Source organism: Elephas maximus, chromosome 1 (assembly GCF_024166365.1).
Source record: "Elephas maximus indicus isolate mEleMax1 chromosome 1, mEleMax1 primary haplotype, whole genome shotgun sequence".
NCBI lineage: Eukaryota > Metazoa > Chordata > Mammalia > Proboscidea > Elephantidae > Elephas > Elephas maximus.
In genome coordinates, this window is record NC_064819.1 from 58,447,499 (window position 1) to 58,465,161 (window position 17,663).

The 17,663-nt window shown below is 39.8% G+C and overlaps 1 protein-coding gene across 17 annotated transcripts in view; it reads left to right on the plus strand.

The window, feature by feature from the left end:
* Positions 1–17,663, plus strand: part of RNF182 (ring finger protein 182) — a 195,462-nt gene that overhangs the window by 73,885 nt on the left and 103,914 nt on the right. For 8 of the 17 annotated variants that reach the window (XR_007517372.1, XR_007517362.1, XR_007517366.1 and 5 more), the window contains exons 2-4: positions 4,092–4,210; positions 4,312–4,434; positions 5,057–5,187. Coding sequence is in view for 7 of the 17 variants with exons in the window: in XM_049884173.1 (XP_049740130.1) it covers positions 259–1,002 (744 nt within the window). In the remaining 10 variants the exon portion in view is untranslated. Of the gene's footprint in view, positions 1–44; positions 3,595–3,666; positions 4,003–4,091; positions 4,211–4,311; positions 4,435–5,056; positions 5,188–17,663 lie in introns of those variants that run through there. The other 9 variants (XM_049884173.1, XM_049884166.1, XM_049884129.1 and 6 more) reach the window with 3 other exon arrangements.

The following is a 17,663-nucleotide window of genomic DNA, read 5'->3' on the forward strand; positions in this document are numbered from 1 at the left end:
TCCCGTTAACTATTCATATGTTAGAATCTCTTTTTTCTTTGCAGACCCTTCATGTGGCCTTTTTTCATATGCGTTTGAGACAGAGAGTTAGACACAGAAGCCGAAAATGCCTGGAAGATTTCGGGTTCCTCTCAGTACTTGTCCAGCCTTGCTACCTCTCTGCCTGATTGGGGTGATACGCTATTCAGAGGGCACCTTAATTGAAGTCATTCCTTAGAGAGACACGTCTGGCAGGAGATTGTACACAGGTAACTCAAGATGGCCAGTCAGCTGCCAGAAGACGCCGCAGAGTCACAGGTCTCAGACGAGCTCGAGTGCAAGATCTGCTATAACCGATACAACCTGAAACAGAGGAAACCCAAAGTGCTGGAGTGCTGCCACAGGGTTTGTGCCAAATGCCTCTACAAGATCATTGACTTTGGGGACTCCTCACACGGGGTCATTGTGTGTCCCTTCTGTAGGTTTGAGACTTGCCTTCCAGATGATGAAGTCAGCAGCCTACCCGACGACAACAACATCCTCGTGAACTTGACTTGTGGAGGCAAAGGGAAGAAATGCCTGCCAGAGAACCCCACCGAGCTGCTGCTGACACCCAAGAGACTGGCCTCCCTCGTGAGTCCTTCACACACATCCTCCAACTGCCTGGTCATAACCATCATGGAGGTGCAGCGGGAGAGCTCCCCGTCCCTTAGCTCCACGCCTGTGGTGGAGTTTTACAGGCCTGCCAGCTTCGACTCCATTACCACCGTGTCACACAACTGGACTGTGTGGAACTGCACGTCCCTGCTCTTCCAGACGTCGATCCGGGTGTTGGTTTGGTTGCTAGGTTTGCTCTACTTCAGCTCCTTACCCTTGGGGATCTACTTACTCGTCTCTAAGAAAGTCACCCTTGGGGTTGTCTTTGTCAGCCTCGTCCCCTCGAGCCTTGTTATCCTTATGGTGTATGGCTTTTGCCAGTGCGTCTGTCATGAATTTCTAGACTGTATGTCACTTCCCACTTAATAGGTTGGCAATGTAAGAAATTCAATACACATTGTCATGCTAGCAGTTAGGTAATTTATAACCTATTTTCTTTGATATCCTTTCATGATTAGCGTCAATGCGATTAACCAAACCACTGGCCATGTTTTTGTGGCCATTTTCCATCAAAACGTTGACTTGATTGGTTTTTCCGTATGGTGTTCCCGTCTACTTGGGTTTCAGCAAAGAAGCAAGAACAAGTGAGGAAAGCCCTGGAGGCAGCGAGTCTTCCAGAGAAAGGGCAGGAGTCACTCCGCACTGCTGACAGACATAGGTGTCGTGGGGTGCTGGGGTAGAGGTCTCTATGGAAAGTTAGGAGTGAAACGGCTCCCCTTCTTGTAATCGTTGAGATTGTAGCCATGGATAGCTGCTCCAAGACACCCATTTGAAAAGCATGCACCTTCCCCCACCACACGCCTGTGGTCAGAGCACCTTAAGTCGTCTCCTGGTGTTTTCTCTCTGACGTGAGTGTCACTCTAGGGTTTGCTGCTCCTGTTGAAGTACCTACTCCTGCTGTTCCTTCTTCTCTGCCAAGAGGAACTCAGTCTCATTCCCCTGGGTGGTTTCAACTAAATACCTGTTTTACCACAGTACTAATGAGAATTGATAGCATGTAGAATTTGCATCAAAGTAAACGTCATGACACGATATGGCCGTTTGTCTTTGAGGCATACCCTTGTATTTCCCTCCTCAGCCTTCTCTGAAAATCTCATAGAGCAGCTATTGTTCATGAAAACCTTCACTTGAGTCTTAAAACACTTAAAAGTTGTTTTGTTTTAACTACATTGCTCAATCAGACCCACCCCTTGTTCTGAAAGAGGTTCCATTTAAATTAATTACTATACATTCAAGATTTTCTTTTTTAAATTCTAACTTTAAACTTTATATTGTATTTTAAATTCTACTATGATTTATTTAATTTAATCCTATAACATTTTGGGGTGAATCGTGGCGGTGAAAACTTGAAACAATGAAATGCCTTAGCTCACAGTTGGAAGGGCTGAGTACACAAGCGTTTTGCTGCAGTGTACTAAGTTGATGTATTGTATTGAGTTGTACCAAAACATAATGGTTTAAGGCCAGGCAGACGGGTGGGCAGGAAGCACACAGAGCCCATGCCCTGTCTGAGAAAACCCTTAGAGGAAGTCAAGTGCAGCTTAACCTGTTGCTGTCCCTGTGATTTTTAAACCAGTTTTAGAACGGATTCAAGTTCTTGCACAGTTGATTCCAGGTAAAAGCGTAAGCTATGTCACTTGAGTTAATGAACTTCTTTTCATGACATAGGGGGAGTTGAATGTATATATTTATGAGAAGAAGTTGCTTAACAGACTTTAGGTTTGGAGGAATAGAATGTCCACAGAAAGTAGGGATGCAGTTGGGGGAAAAAAAAAACCTTATTAGTTTCGAAAACCCATTACGGATGGTTAACATTGAAATCTTTGTAACTCTTAGAATGGGCATTACTAAGACTTCTTTAACTTGTTTGTGATGAACTATTTGTTGCGCAGTGTCATTACAGGGGGCCAGTTCCAATCTCTTATTCAGGAAAAATTGACACTTATTTCTAGACTAGTAGTTTGGTTTTAATTGTGTAAGTATTAACTTTGAGATTATGTATATCCAAAGTAAATATGATGGTAAGGATATGTGGGGTGGCCCAATGAATTTAAGTCACAAGATACAGCTAAATATATTTATAGTTTCCTGTAATCTAGTTTAGATAGCATTGTGAATGCAATGTCCAAAAATCCGTTTGTACTTAGAGTAAATCTAATGTTTAGGAGATGTATTGTGGTTTGGATTTATATATTTATAAGGTTTAAAAAAAATGTTCATTTTGTCTGAAACGTAACATCAAATAAATTGGTAAGTGATCGTATGATGAGATTTCTAGAAAGCTCTGGGTATGTGTACTATGTATTTTGCTTATTTGTATGTCTGCAGTGCTAAATTTGAGTCTCTCTGTGTATTGTGGCACTTTTTTTTTTTTAGTTGCCAGTAAGTTAATTCGGTTTTAAATAGTTTTAAATGTATGACAACAAAAACTTTTACATGTTGTTGAGGGAAGAAAGGATGATGCTTCAATATTTTGTTCACTTTGATAATGTTTTGTTTGTGAATTAAATTGTTATTATTTCCGAACTGGGAGTTTGACTTCTCTGACTCACGGTTGAGATTCAGTTACTGCTTTGGAACTCTCTTAACTCTAGATAACTGCAGGCACACGAATTTCCAGAAACTTTCATTAAGTTAATGCCTTTTATTATATGCTTAAGGTTTCAGAACTTGCAGACCAAACTGACCTAAATGGTCATATTTCTAAAAGATCGTCATACTTTTTATTAAAAAAAAAAAAGCCAGGGGACAAAAATGAGGGGAGATGAAACAAAAGTATTATCATTATAAATAAATTTATTGGTTTTAATTTGTTTGATTAGTTTCCCAGATTTTGCCTAGCTGCTCAGAATAGAATCTGTTTTAGTTGGGGAAATTGCGTACCTTATTTGGTCTGAGAAAATTTGTAAAAAATTACTTGGTATCTAAATATAATCATTCTTAGGCAAAATAGAAATAGTTTGGGAATATGTGTATATGTATATATACACATATTCCCAAACTATTTCTATTATATATAAAAAAAATTTTTTTTATTATATGCTTATGAAAATTAGTGAATTGGCACCATATGTTAATCAGCCGCTTCATTTATTTTTGAAACCTTTATATACATGAGCACAGAATCTGGCTAAGGAAAGCGGTTAACTGCTAGTCATGATGTACTGAGTGAACCCTTGCTTGTCTGCAAGGAGACCTGTAAGTGATGAACATTTGCACAGTTGTAAACAGATACTGGAATTCCTGGGTACTACAAACAGTGCACTTGACCGCTAACCGAAAGGTTAACAGTTTGAGTCCTCCCAGAGGCACCTCTGAAGAAAGGCCTGGCGATTTACTTCCAAAAAATCAGCCATTGGAAACCCTGTGAGCACAGTTTTCTACTCTGACGCATGTGGGGTTGCTATGATTTGGGGTCAACTTGACAACAACTGATTTTTTTTTTTTTTAAACAGATACAAGGCTTCAAAGATACGGCAGCATTTGAAGAAATTTCCTGATATGTCAGCCAAGGAGACCTGGAAGCCAAAGGAGTCCTATTATTGAGAGGCAGTCTGACACAGCAGCAATAAATGTGAGTTCTGGGACTATTGGGGCACAGAAGAGGTGGAAATGAGTTAACTTGAGAGAGTTTAATGGCCAACTTAAATTCCATGTTTTCCTACATTTTTTCAGACTTGTTCTTTTTGCACATTCTTCTTGGTAAAAACGAACAGTTGCCTTGATTCTTGTGAAACACTACAGAAACACCACATATTCCAGTGCTTTCCTCAAAACGACTAAGAGGTTTGGCTAAAGGTAAGATCTCTGAGAAAGTTTAGCCATTTGCACTTAAAATTTTAGTCTCGTATGCATTCCACACCTCTGCCCCTTTAGATGTTTGCTTTTCTTTTTACCTTAATACACTTCATGAATTTTTACTCCTCTGTGAAAAACCGGAAGACTTAGTCTTCCCTGACAAGTTTACTTTTGCGTAAAGGGTATTTTTTTTTAAAAAGGGCGGATACTGATAGCTAAACATTGGAAGAAATACAGAGTGAGCCTAATTACTTAAATCACTAAATCGATGGTATAATCCAAATCGCAGTCAGTGTACAGGTATTTATGGTCCTGACATGAGGGTGCTTTAAATTTAGGAATACAAAATTACAGAAAAATTGTGTACTAAATAATGTGTGTACTAAGTAGGCATGTGTGCTAACGCGTTGTAAATGGTGGTTGAACCTTGATTTAATTAAAAGATCCAGTTAACTGGAACAATCACTCCACAAACATTTCAGTTAATCAGAATTTTATTAGATTTGCAACATATTAACATTTTCCCTTTAAAATGAGATGGCTGAAATTTCAGGAGAAAAAAGAATGTGCTCTGACTTCAAGTGTGATGCTTTGGGTAGGAAAGTGTCTTTCTATGATTCAGATCTGAAGAGAAGTCTGCCCTGGAGACAGTGTTCTGGGAGCCTGTTCCATCTCAAGAGCATTGGCAGCCAAGGGAGTAAGAAACACCGAGCAGAAGAGACACAAGGGCCCAGGGCTGAGCTCCCTGAAACGGTAACCTTTTTTTTTTTTTTAAATTGTGTTTTAAGTGAAAGTTTCCAAATCAAGTCAGTTTCTTACACAAAAACTTGTATACATCTTGCTACATACTCCCAATTGCTCTCCTCCTAAGGTGACAGCCCGCTCCCTCCCTCCACACTCCTTTCGTTTCCATTTCACCAGCTTCTAACCCTCTCTACCCTTTCGTCTCCCCTCCAGACAGGAGATGCCAACATAGTCTCAAGTGTCCACATGAACCAAGAAGCTCACTCCTCGCCAGCATCCCTCTCCATCCCATTGTCCAGTCTAATCCCTGTCTGAAGAGTTGGCTTTGGGAATGGTTCCTGTTCTGGTTAACAGAGGTCTGGGGACATTGACCACCGGGGTCCTTCTGGTCTCACTTAGACCATTAAGTCTGTCTTTTTATGAGAATTTGGGGTCTGCATCCGGCTGCTGTCCTGCTCCCTCAGGGGTTCTCTGTTGTGTTCCCTGTCAGGGTAGTCATTGGTTGTAGCCAGGCACCATCTAGTTCTGCTCTCAGGATGATGTAGTTGCTGGTTTATGTGGCTCTTTTTTTTCTGTCTCTTGGGCTCGTAATTACCTTGTGTCCTTGGTGTTTTTCATTCTCCTTTGCTCCAGGTGAGTTGAGACCAATTGATGCATCTTAGATGGCCGCTTGCTAGCATTTTAGACCCTAGACACCACTCTCCAAAGTGGGATGCAGAATGTTTTCTTGATAGATTTTATTATGCCAATTGACTTAGATATTCCCTGAAACCATGGTCCCCAAACCCCTGCCCCTGCTACACTGGCCTTCGAAGTATTCATTTTATTCAGGAAACTGCTTTTGGTTTAGTCCAGTTGTGCTGACCTCTCCTGTATTGTGTGTTGTCTTTTCTGTCACCTAAAGTAGTTCTTATCTACTATCTAACTGGTGAATATCCGTCTCCCACCCTCCTTCCCTCCCCCGACTCGTAACCATCAAAGAATATTTTCTTCTCTGTTTAAACTGTTTCTTGAGTCCTTATAATAGCGGTCTTATACTATATTTGTCCTTTTGCAACTGAGTAAATTCACTCAACGTAATGCCTTCCAGATTCCTCCATGTTATGAAATGTTTCACAGATTCGTCACTGTTTTTTTTTTAAATAATTTTTATTGTGCTTTAAATGAAAGTTTACAGATCAAGTCAGTCTCTCACATATAAACTTACATACACCTTACTACATACTCCCATTTACTCTCCCCCTAATGAGTCACCCTGCTCCTTCCTCTGAGTCTCTCCTTTCATGACCATTTTGCCACTTTCTAACCCCCTCTACCCTTCCATCTCCCCTCCAGATAGGAGATGCCAACATAGTCTCAAGTGTCCACATGGTGCAAGTAGCTCGCTCCTCATCACCATCTCTCTCCAATCCATTGTCCAGTCCAATCCATGTCTGATGAGTTGGCTTTGGGAATGGTTCCTGTCCTGGGCCAACAGAAGGTTTGGGGACCCTGACTGCCGGGGTCCTTCTAGCCTCAGTCAGACCATTAAGCCTGGTCTTCTTATGAGAATTTGGGGTCTGCGGATAAAAAATAAATAAATAATTTTATTTTATTTTTTTTTATCCCACTGTTCTCCTGCTCCCTCAGGGGTTCTCTGTTGTGTTCACTGTCAGGGCAGTCATCGGTTGTGGCCGGGCACCATCTAGTTCTTCTGGTCTCAGGATGAAGTAGTCTCTGCTTCATGTAGCCCTTTCTGTCTCTTGGGTTCATAATTACCTTGTGAGCTTGGTGTTCTTCATTCTCTTTTGATCCAGGTGGGTTGAGACCAACTGACGCATCTTAGGTGGCTGCCTGCTAGTGTTTAAGACCCCAGACGCCACACTTCAAAGTGGGATGCAGAATGTTTTCTTAATAGATTTTATTTTGCCATTTGACTTAGATGTCCCTTGAAGCCATAATTCCCAGACCCCTGCCCCTGCTTTGCTGACCTTTGAAGCATTCAGTTTATTCAGGAAACAGCTTTTGGTTTAATCCCGTTGTGTTGACCTCCCCTGTATTGAGTGTTGTCCTTTCCTTCACCTAAATTAGGTCTTGTCTTCTACCTAATCAGTAAATAACCCTCTCCCACCCTCCCTCCCTCCCCTTCTCGTAACCACAAAAGAATGTGTTCTTCTGAGTTTAAACTGTTTCTCAAGATCTTATAATAGTGGTCTTATATGATATTTGTCCTTTTGCAACTGACTGATTTCACTCAGCATAATGCCTTCCAGGCTTCTCCATGTTATGAAATGTTTCACAGATTCCTCACTGTTCTTTATCGATGAGTAGTATTCCATTGTGTGACTATACCATAATTTATTTATCCATTCATCTGTTGATGGACACCTTTTACTATTGTAAACAGTGCTGCAGTGAACACGGGCATGCATATATCTGTTCGTGTAAAGGCTCTTATTTCTGTAGGATATATTCCAAGGAGCGGGATTGCTGGATTGTATGGTAGTTCTATTTCTAGCTTTTTAAGGAAGTGCCAAATTGATTTCCAAAGTGGTTGTACCATTTTACATTCCCACCAGCAGTGTATACGTGTTCAAGTCTTTCCACAACCTCTCCAACATTCATTATTTTGTGTTTTTTGGATTAATGCCAGCCTTGTTGGAGTGAGATGGAATCTCATTGTAGTTTTGATTTGCATTTCTCTAATGGCCAGTGATCATGAGTGTTTCCTCATGTATCTGTTAGCTACCTGAATGTCTTTAGTGAAGCGTCTGTTCATATTTTTTGCCCATTTTTTAATTGGGTTATTTGTCTTTTTGTACTCACTTGAGTTTTTTTTTTTTTTTTTTTGAGTTTTTGCAGTATCATGTAGATTTTAGAGATCAAGCACTGATCAGAAATGTCATAGCTAAAAACTTTTTCCCAGTCTGTAAGTAATCTTTTTACTCTTTTGGTGAAGTCTTTGGATGAGCATAAGTGTTTTGATTTTTAGGAGCTCCCAGTTATCTAGTTTTTCTTCTGCATTGTTAGTAATGTTTTGTTTACTGTTTATGCCATGTATTAGGGCTCCTAATGTTGCCCTATTTCTTTTTTTTTTTTTTTACATGATCTAAATCATTTTAGATTTTATATTTAGGTCTTTGATCCATTTTGAGCTCGTTTTTGTGCATGGTGTGAGGTACGGTTCTTGTTTCTTTTTGCAGATGGATATCTAGTTATGCCAGCACCATTTGTTAAAAAGACTGTTTTTTCCCCATTTAACTGACTTTAGGTCTTTGTCCAATATCAGCTGCTCATACGTGGATGGATTTATGTCTGGATTCTTAATTCTGTTCCATTGGTCTATGTATCTGTTGTTGTACCAGTACCATGCTGTTTTGACTACTGTGGTTGTATACCCAAAACCAAACCCAGTGCCATCGAATTGATTCTGACTCATAGTGACGCTATAGGACAGAGTAGGACTGCCCCATAGAGTTTCCAAGGAGCACCTAGCGGACTCAAACCGCCGACCCTTTGGTTAGCAGCCATAGCACTTAATCACAACGCCACGAGGGTAGGTTCTAAAATCAGGTAGAGTAAGGCCTTCCACTTTGTTCTTCTTTTTCAGTAATGCTTTACTTATCTGGGGCCTCTTTCCTTTCCGTATGAAGTTGGTCATTTGTTTCTCCATCTCATTAAAAAATGTTGTTGAAATTTGGATCAGAATTGCATTACATCTATAGATCGCTTTTGGTACAATAGACATTTTTATAAAGTCTTCATATCTATGACCAAGGTATGTTTTTCCACTTTATGTAGGTCTCTTTTGGTCTCTTGCAGAAGTGTGTTGTAGTTTTCTTTGTATAAGTCTTTTACATCTCTGGTAAAATTTACTCCTAAGTATTTTATCTTCTTGGGGGCTACTGTAAATGGTATTAATTCTGTGGTTTCCTATTCAATGTTCTTTTTGTTGTTGTAGAAAAGTCCAACCGATTTTTGTATGTTTATCTTGTATCCGATCCTTTGCTGAACACTTCTATTAGTTTCAGTAGTTTTCTTGAGGATTCCTTAGTGTTTTCTGTGTATAAGATCATGTCATCTGCAAACAGGGATACCTTTACTTCTTCTTTGCCCATTTGGATGCTGTTTATTTCTTTATCTAGCCTAATAGCTCTGGCTAGGACCTCCAGCATAATGTTGAATAAGAGTAGTGATAAAGGGCATCCTTGTCTGGTTCCCTATCTCAAGCGGAATGCTTTCATGCTCTCTCCATTTAGGATGATGTTGGCTATTGGCTTTGTATAGATGCCCTTTATTATGTTGAGGAATTTTCCTTCTATTCCTATTTGCTGAGAGTTTTTGTCATGAATGGGTGTTGAATTTTGTCAAATGCCTTTTCTGCATGAATTGATAAAATCAGGTGGCTCTTGTCTTTTGTTTCATTTACGTGATAAAAAAATTACATTAATTGCTTTTTTAATGTTGAACCATCCCTGCATACCTGGTATGAATCCCACTTGTTCATGGTGAATTATTTTTTTGATATGTTGTTGAATTCTATTGGCTAGGATTTTGTTGAGGATTTTTGCAACTAAGTACATGAGGGATATAGGTCTGTAATTTTCTTTTTTTGTGGTGTCTTTACCTGGTTTTGGTATCAGGGATATGGTGGCTTCATAGAATGAGTTTGGGAGTATTCCGACCTTTTCTATGCTCTGAGATACTTTTAGTAGTAGTGGTGTTAACTCTTCTCTGAAAGTTTGGTAGAACTCTGCAGTGAAGCCATCCGGGCCAGGGCTTCGTTTTTTTGGGAGTTTTTTGATTACCTTTTCGATCTCTTCTTTTGTTATGGGTCATGTAGTTGTTCCACCTCTGTTTGTGTTATTTTAGGTAGGTAGCGTGTTTCTAGGAATTCATTCATTTCTTCTAGGTTTTCAAATTCGTTTGAGTACAATTTTTCGTAGTAATCTGCTATGATTCTTATAATTTCAGCTGGATCTGTTGTAATATCGCCAATCACATTTCTTATTCAGGTTATTTGCTTCTTCTCCTGTTTTTCTTTTGTCAGTTTGGCCAATGGTTTATCAATTTTGTTGATTTTTTCCAAAGAATCAGCTTTTGGTCTTGTTAATTCTTTCAGTTGTTTTTCTGTTTTCTATTTCATTTAGTTCTGCTTTAATTTTTATTATTTTTATTTATTTTTTTTTTGTGGTGCTCTCTATTTGTTCGAGTTGTAGGGATAATTCTTTGATTTTGGCCCTTTCTTCTTTTTGGGCATGTGCATTTATTGATATAAATTGACCTCTGAGCAGTGTTTTTGCTGTGTCTCAAAGGTTCTGATAGGAAGTGTTTTCATTCTCATTGGATTCTCTGAATTGCTTTATTCCATCCTTAATGACTTCTATAATCCAGTCTTCTTTGAGCATGGTATTTTTCAGTTTCCAAGTGTTTGATTTCTTTTCCCTGCTTTTATTGATTTCCACTTTTATGGCCTTATGGTCAGAAAAAATGCTTTGTAATATTTCAGTGTTTTGGATTCTGCTAAGGTTTGCTTTATGACCTAATATGTGGTCTGTTTTAGAGAAAGTGTACGTGGCTGCTGTTGGGTGGAGTGTTCTATATATGCTTATGAGGTGAAGTTGATTTATTGTGGCATTTAGATCTTCCTTGTCTTTATTGAGCTTCTTTCTGGATGTCGTATCCTTTACTGAAAGTGGTGTGTTGATGTCTCCTACTATTATGGTGGAGCTGTCCATCTCACTTTCAATGCTGATAGAATTTGTTTTATGTATCTTGCAGCAGTGTCATTGGGTGCATAAATATTTAATATGGTTATATCTTCTTGGTATATTGTCCTTTCAATCATTATATAGTGTCCTTCCTTATCCTTTATGATGGATTTAACTTTAAAGTCTATTTTGTCGGAAATTAATACTGCCACTGCTGTTCTTTTTTGATTGTTGTTTGCTTGATATATTTTTATCCATCCTTTGAGTTTTAGTTTGTTTTTGTCTCTAAGTCTAAGGTATGTCTCTTGTAGGCAGCATATAGACAGATAGCATTTTTAATCCATTCTGCCATTCTCTGTCTCTTTATTGGTGCATTTAGTCCATTTACATTCAGCGTAATTATTGATAGGTATGAATTTAGTGCTATCGTTTTGATGTCTTTTTTTGTGTGTTGTTGACAGTTTCTTTTTCTGACTTAATTTTATGTGCTGAGTAGATTATCTTTATATATTGCCATTTCCTCATACTCGTTGTGTTGATTTTGTTTCTGCTGAGTCTCTATTTTTTTCTTGCGTTTTATGTTCATGTGTAGGATAGTTTGTCTCCTTTGTGGTTACCTCATTTTTCTAAATTTAAACCTAACTTTTATTTCTTTGTATCGCCTTGTCTTCCTCCCCATATGGAAGATCTATTCCTACATTTTTTTAGTCCCTCTTTATTGTCTTAATGTTGTCTTCTTTTACATAATAACATCACTGTTTCCCTGTTTTGAGCGTTTTTTTACCTTGATTTATTTTTGTGATTTCCCTCTCTGGGTTGACTTCTGATTGCTCTGCCCAGTGTTCTAGTCTTGGGTTGATACCTGAGAGTATTGATTTTCTAACCAAAGAACTCCCTTTAGTATATCTTGTAGTTTTGGTTGGTTTTGTTTTCACGAATTCCTTAAACTTCTGTTTATCTGGAAATGTCCTAATTTCATCTTTACATTTGAGAGACAGTGTTGCTGGATATAAGATTCTTGGCTTGCAATTTTTTTCCTTCATTTTTTTATATAAGTTATCCCATTGCCTTCTTGCCTGCATGGTTTCTGCCAAGTAGTCCATGCTTATTCTTATTGACTCTCCTTTGTAGGTGACTTTTCATTTATCCCTAGCTGCTCTTAAAATTCTGTCTTTATCTTTGGTTTTGGCAAGTTTGATTATAATATGTCTTGGTGACTTTGTTTTAAAATCTACCTTATGTGGAGTTTGATGAGTATCTTGGATAGATATCTTCTCATCTTTCGCTATATCAGGGAAGTTTTCTGCCAACAAATCTTCAACAATTCTCTCTGTATTTTCTGTCATCCCTCCCTGGTCTGGTACTAGAATCACTTGTAGGTTATTTCTCTTGATAGAGTCCCACATGATTCTTAAGTTTTCTTCATTTTTTTAAATCCTTTTATCTGATTTTTCTTCAAATATATTAGTGCCAAGTGCTTTATTTTCAAGTTCAGAAATTCTGCCTTCCACTTGCTCAATTCTGCTCCTCTGACTTTCTGTTGAGTTGTCTACTTCTGTAATTTTATTGTTAATCATCTGAATTTCTGATTGCTGTCTGTCTATGGATTTTTCCAGCTTATTAAACTTTTCATTGTGTTCCTGAATAAAATTTCTAATTTCTTCAATTGCTTTATCTGTGTGTTCCATGGCTTGTTCTGCATATTGTCTCATTTCCTTTCTGATGTCTTGAAGGATTCTGTATATTAAACTTTTATATTCTAGATCTGGTAATTTGAGGAGTGCGTTTTCATCTAGAAGATCCATTGATTCTTTGTTTTGAGAGCTTGTTGAGGTGATCATGCTCTGTTTCTTTATGTGACTTGATATTGACTGTTGTCTCTGAACCATCTGTAAGTTATTGTATTAATTTAGTTCATGTTTGCTTACTGTGTCGTAGCTTCTTGCTTTGTTTTGTTTTGATAAGCCCCTTTGGGTTGCTTGAGTGAGCTAGCTTATTTTCGCCTTTGGAGCTCTGACGTCCCATCGCCAGATGGCTAGAGCTGTTACCAGTTATATTTGTCAGTCTGGGAGTCCATTCAGTTTTCTTGTATGAATTCAGCTCAGGAGTCCAAGTAGCTGATGATCAGGTGTGTAGTACAGGCTCTGTCCTAGTCTTAGAGGAGCAGTGATGAGTGGAGGTAGTGGTATCTGGTTGCAACAGGGGTCACACTCTGAACAAGGCAGGGGGCTGAGAATCGTGCCCCACGTGTCTCTGAGGAAAGCATATCCCTGTTTCATAGAGCATACAGGTGGGTGGCTTCTGCAGACGGAGCATGGGCACCCATTGTTTTTGGTTGTAAGGAATAGGAGGTATCAGTTATTTTTGTGCCCCTGTTGCTGGTGGCTGGGTGACCTGAGTGGAGCCACCAATCCTTAGGCCCCTGATGTGGGTAGGTGAGGACTCTGTTTAATAGGCAATGCAGTGTCAAACATCACTCACCACTCTGCCGCACAGCTGAAATAGTTGCAGTCTGCCAACAAGGGCCTATTCTCCTGAAATAGGCCCACACAGGTCCGTGCAGGGGGGGGAGGTACTCAATGTCCACGGACCATTTATGCCTGGACAGGAACTCCTTCTGTCTTGAGCTTCCCTAGTCAGGGAAGCTGGCAAATTATCCTTCCCCCAATTGCAAATTTATTCATTCTCCAGGGCCGGGAGGATGGCTCTAGGTGCTCAAGAGGGCCTATCTCAGGCCCAGGGAAATGAGCCGCTGAAGTCGGCTTGGGAGCAGGGGTTAGGGGGTGCGGTAAAATACACGGAAGTGCTTACGTTTTGCCGAGAGTGCTGTTATTCTCTGGTTCCAGAGGTGTGAGTAGCCTGTGTGGCTGGCTGCTTCTCCGTGAGGGAACTCAGGCCAAACACTAGTACCAGTCCACTGCAGCTATTCCTGGGATTGGTGCCTGAGGTCTCCCTGCGATTTAGGTCCAGTAACTCCTCTCTGCTTCTGAACCATCTCTTCCTCCCTCTACCCCTCAGTTCATTTTCTAAGCTTGCCTTTGATGTTCAGGGTTCCTAGCGTGTCATAAATATACTTGTTTCACTTGTTTTTTTGGGTCTTTTTTGTGAGATGGCTCACCAGAAGCATCTATTCCGCCATCTTGGCTCCCTGACATGGTAACTTTTAATGATCAGTAGAAGAGCTGGCAGAGTCCGTGGGTGCTGCAAATAGTTAACTCACTTGGCTGCTAGCTGAAAAGTTGGAGGTGCAAGTCCACCTAGAGGGTTCTTGGGAGAAAGTCGTGTTGACCTACTGCCAAAAACTCAGCCATAGAAAATCCCTGTGGAGTACAGTTCTACTCAGTACACATGGGGTCACCTTGAGTTGAAGAAGACTTGACAGCAACTAGTAGAGGAGCTGATGGGGGCAGTGGTGATTCAGTAGTAGAATTCTCACCTTCTGTGCAGAAGACCCAGATTAATTCCCAGCCAATTCACCTCATAGACTGCCAGCACCCATCTGTCAGCAGAAGCTTGTGTATTGCTATGATGTGGAACAGGTTTCAGCGGAGCTTGAGACGGACTAGGAAGGAAGGCCTGATGATCTCCCTCCAAAAATCAGCCAGTGAAAACCCTATGGTCGTATTCACATCTGATCATGGGGATGGCAGAGGACCGGGCAGCGTTTAGTTCCGTTTTGCGTGGCGTCACCCTGAGTCAGGGCCAACTCACTGATAGCTAACAACCACAAGAAGAGCTGGCAGGAGACTGCTTAGAGCAGCCAGAAAGGGAGGAACAGAAGCTGGAGATGTGTGGTCACGGGACCCCAGAGAAAGGAGGTGGGGTTAGGATTTTTAGGCGAACAGAAAAAAGGGGAGCCAATTTCAGATAAAAAAATACCTGTTGCCATCGAGTAGATTCTGACTCATAGCAATACTGTAGTACAGAGTAGAACTGCCCCATGGGGCTTCCAAACAGCAGCTGGTGGATTCAAACTGCCGACCTTTTGGTTAGCAGCCAAACTCTTAACCACTCTGCCACCTGATTGGTCTATGAAAAAAAACTCTTTTTCATAAAGACTTTCAAATATACAGACAAGTTGAAAGAATAGTGTAATTATCACTGGTACATTTACCAACCTACAGTCAACAGTTAACCTTTTGCCGTATTTACTTTCTCTGCCTGCTAAAAATAAGGAAATTTCCCATATTTGATTAAAATATTGTTATATCTAAGAAAATTAAAAATACTTTTCTAATATCATTTAGTATCTAGTCTATTCAAATTTCTCCGTTTGTTCCCAAGATGTCTTTTATAGCTTAAGAAGGAAAACAAAGCAAAAACCTAGGATCTAGGCAAGCTTCACACATTGTATATGGTTGCTTTGTATCTTTATTCTCTTTTATTTTCTTTTTCTGGTAATACTTACTTCTTGAAAAAATCAGAACAGTTATCTTGTAGAATGCTGTACATTCTGAATTTTTCTGTTTCCTCATAATGGCTTTTAACTTCTTTTATCATCCATATTTCTTATAAACTGAAAGGTAGGTCTAGAAGCTCGATTGGATTCAGATTTTGGGCAAGACATTTGTGCAGGTGGTGGTGTGTATTTCATATTGCCTCACACCTAGAGGTGTACTGAATGTGAAAGGTTACCCCACCATTGCTGGTGCCCTCAGTTAAGGTGGTGACCTCCAGGTGTCTCCATTTCCCCTTTGCAATTAGCAAGTGTCTTTGTTTCCTACTGTTGCTGTAACAAAACACACCATGAGTGGGCAGCTTTCAATAAAGAACAGAAATTGATTTTCTCAAAATTTCTGGAGGCTAGACGTCCAAATTCAGGGCTTTGGCTGTAGGGGAAGGTCCTTCTATGTCTCTTACAGCTTCTAGTAGCTACCGGCAATCCTTGGCTGTTGTGCACCTGGGCCTGTACATGCATCTGCCTCCTTCTTCACGTGGTATCCGTCTTCACATGGTGTCTTCCCCTGTGCATCTTGGTTCTGTTCTGCTCTTTTATGAGACATCACTCAGAAGGGTTTAGGTTTAGGACCCACCCTACTACAGTATGATCTCATTAACATAAAAGAAAACCCCTCTTTCCAAATAGGGTCATATTTACCGGTATGGGGTTAGGATGTCAGCATAACTTTTGGGGTCACAATTCAATCCTTAATAGCAAGTAATCTGTAGAACAATACTTTAGCACCATGCCATTATTATTGTCCCTAACAATTTTTACCTCCATCCTTTAGCATCTGAAAATGATCCTGCCTGAAGCAATTATTTACTTTTCCCAAGATTTAGAATGTATCACTCTGTGAGAACCGACTGTCCCCTCACTGGTGGTTATCAAGCTAGGGTGGTCCAGCTCCCTCTCAGCAGGTGTGTGGTGGAGGAGATGGAATCATAGAAGCTAACACCTGTCTAAAGCTTCAGTAAATCTTAAAGCTGGAATGCATCATTACCATCATCCAATTATTGAAGGAATAAACTAAAATGGAAATAATAATATTTTATCTCCTGAGATACTGTATCTCAGGGAAGAAAGAATCTAAATCTGTGAGATAGCATTCTCTCAAAAAAAAAAAAAAGTCTGTAAATTATTTACTCGAGCCCTGGTGGTGCAGTGGTTAAGCATCTGGCTACTAAACTAGAAGGTCGGCAGTTCGAGTCTACCAGCTGCTCCTTGGAAACCCTGTGAGGCAGTTCTCCTCTGTCCTTTGGTGTTGCTATGAGTCAGAATCGACTTGATGGCAACAGGTTTGGTTTGGTGCCTCAAGCTTTCAAAGTACTTTCTAAACCCCTATCTCAACCACATTATTACTCTCTTGCTAAGTTGCTTAACCAGCTCTCGGGTTATCTTCCACATCTTGCTTGAGCTACTTGTTACTTGGAAGCTAGGCTGCATACTACTACCATGTCTAAATCTTTATCAGATCTCCTTGAAGTCTTCAGAAGTTTTGCTTTTTTGCTATTCTGTTCATAGATTCACTCTGCAGTCTGTTCTTCATAGGGAGCCTGTTTGGCTAAAATAACTGCTTGTTTATTGTTTGACCATTCTCTCCTTTTTTAAAATCCTTTCCAGACAGTGGGTTCTTCTATAAAAGTTTGTTGTTATGTTCCTAGTCTTGATAAGGTGATAGAATGCTTCTCTGTGTGCTCTCCCAGTGGTTAGATTTTTCAGTCCCCTGAGCACCAAATGGAATGTATGTGAATCTTCTGTCCGGTCACATAGTAAATTCTGTCATCTTTAAATAATGTTCTAAAACTTTTAACAAGCACTATTTTTTAAGAAAAATGTATGCCATATAATTCTTGACTGACTTTCTCCCCTTGTTCTTCCCAATACAGTTGAGCCAATCACTAATTATCTGTTGGTTAGCCGGTGTATATTGGTCAGATGGTTCTGAGAGCAGCTTAATCTCTCAGATTCTCGGTAGTTTAGAATAAGTTGATTAAACTTTTTATCATTCCTTGTATATAGGTAAGAAAGTTTACATCGAATTTTAAGTGAGTTAAAATAACAATGTAGCTATCAGAATGTTATTTTTAATGCTAACTAACATCATTAATCAATAAATGAACATCTGTTTCTGTTATGTGCTGAGCCGAAACCTCTACCACGCTTCGTTTTTTTACATTTTCTCTGATTTCCCTGTGCCATTTATGGAAGAAGCTGATACTCCTCACTGTTCCCTCCTCCACACAGTCTTCACACGCGCAGACACACAGGCGCGCCCAAACACACACGCATGCAAACCCCAAGTCTTCACATATAACGAAACAGATCTGTGAAAGAAAACCACATCAGTCTTC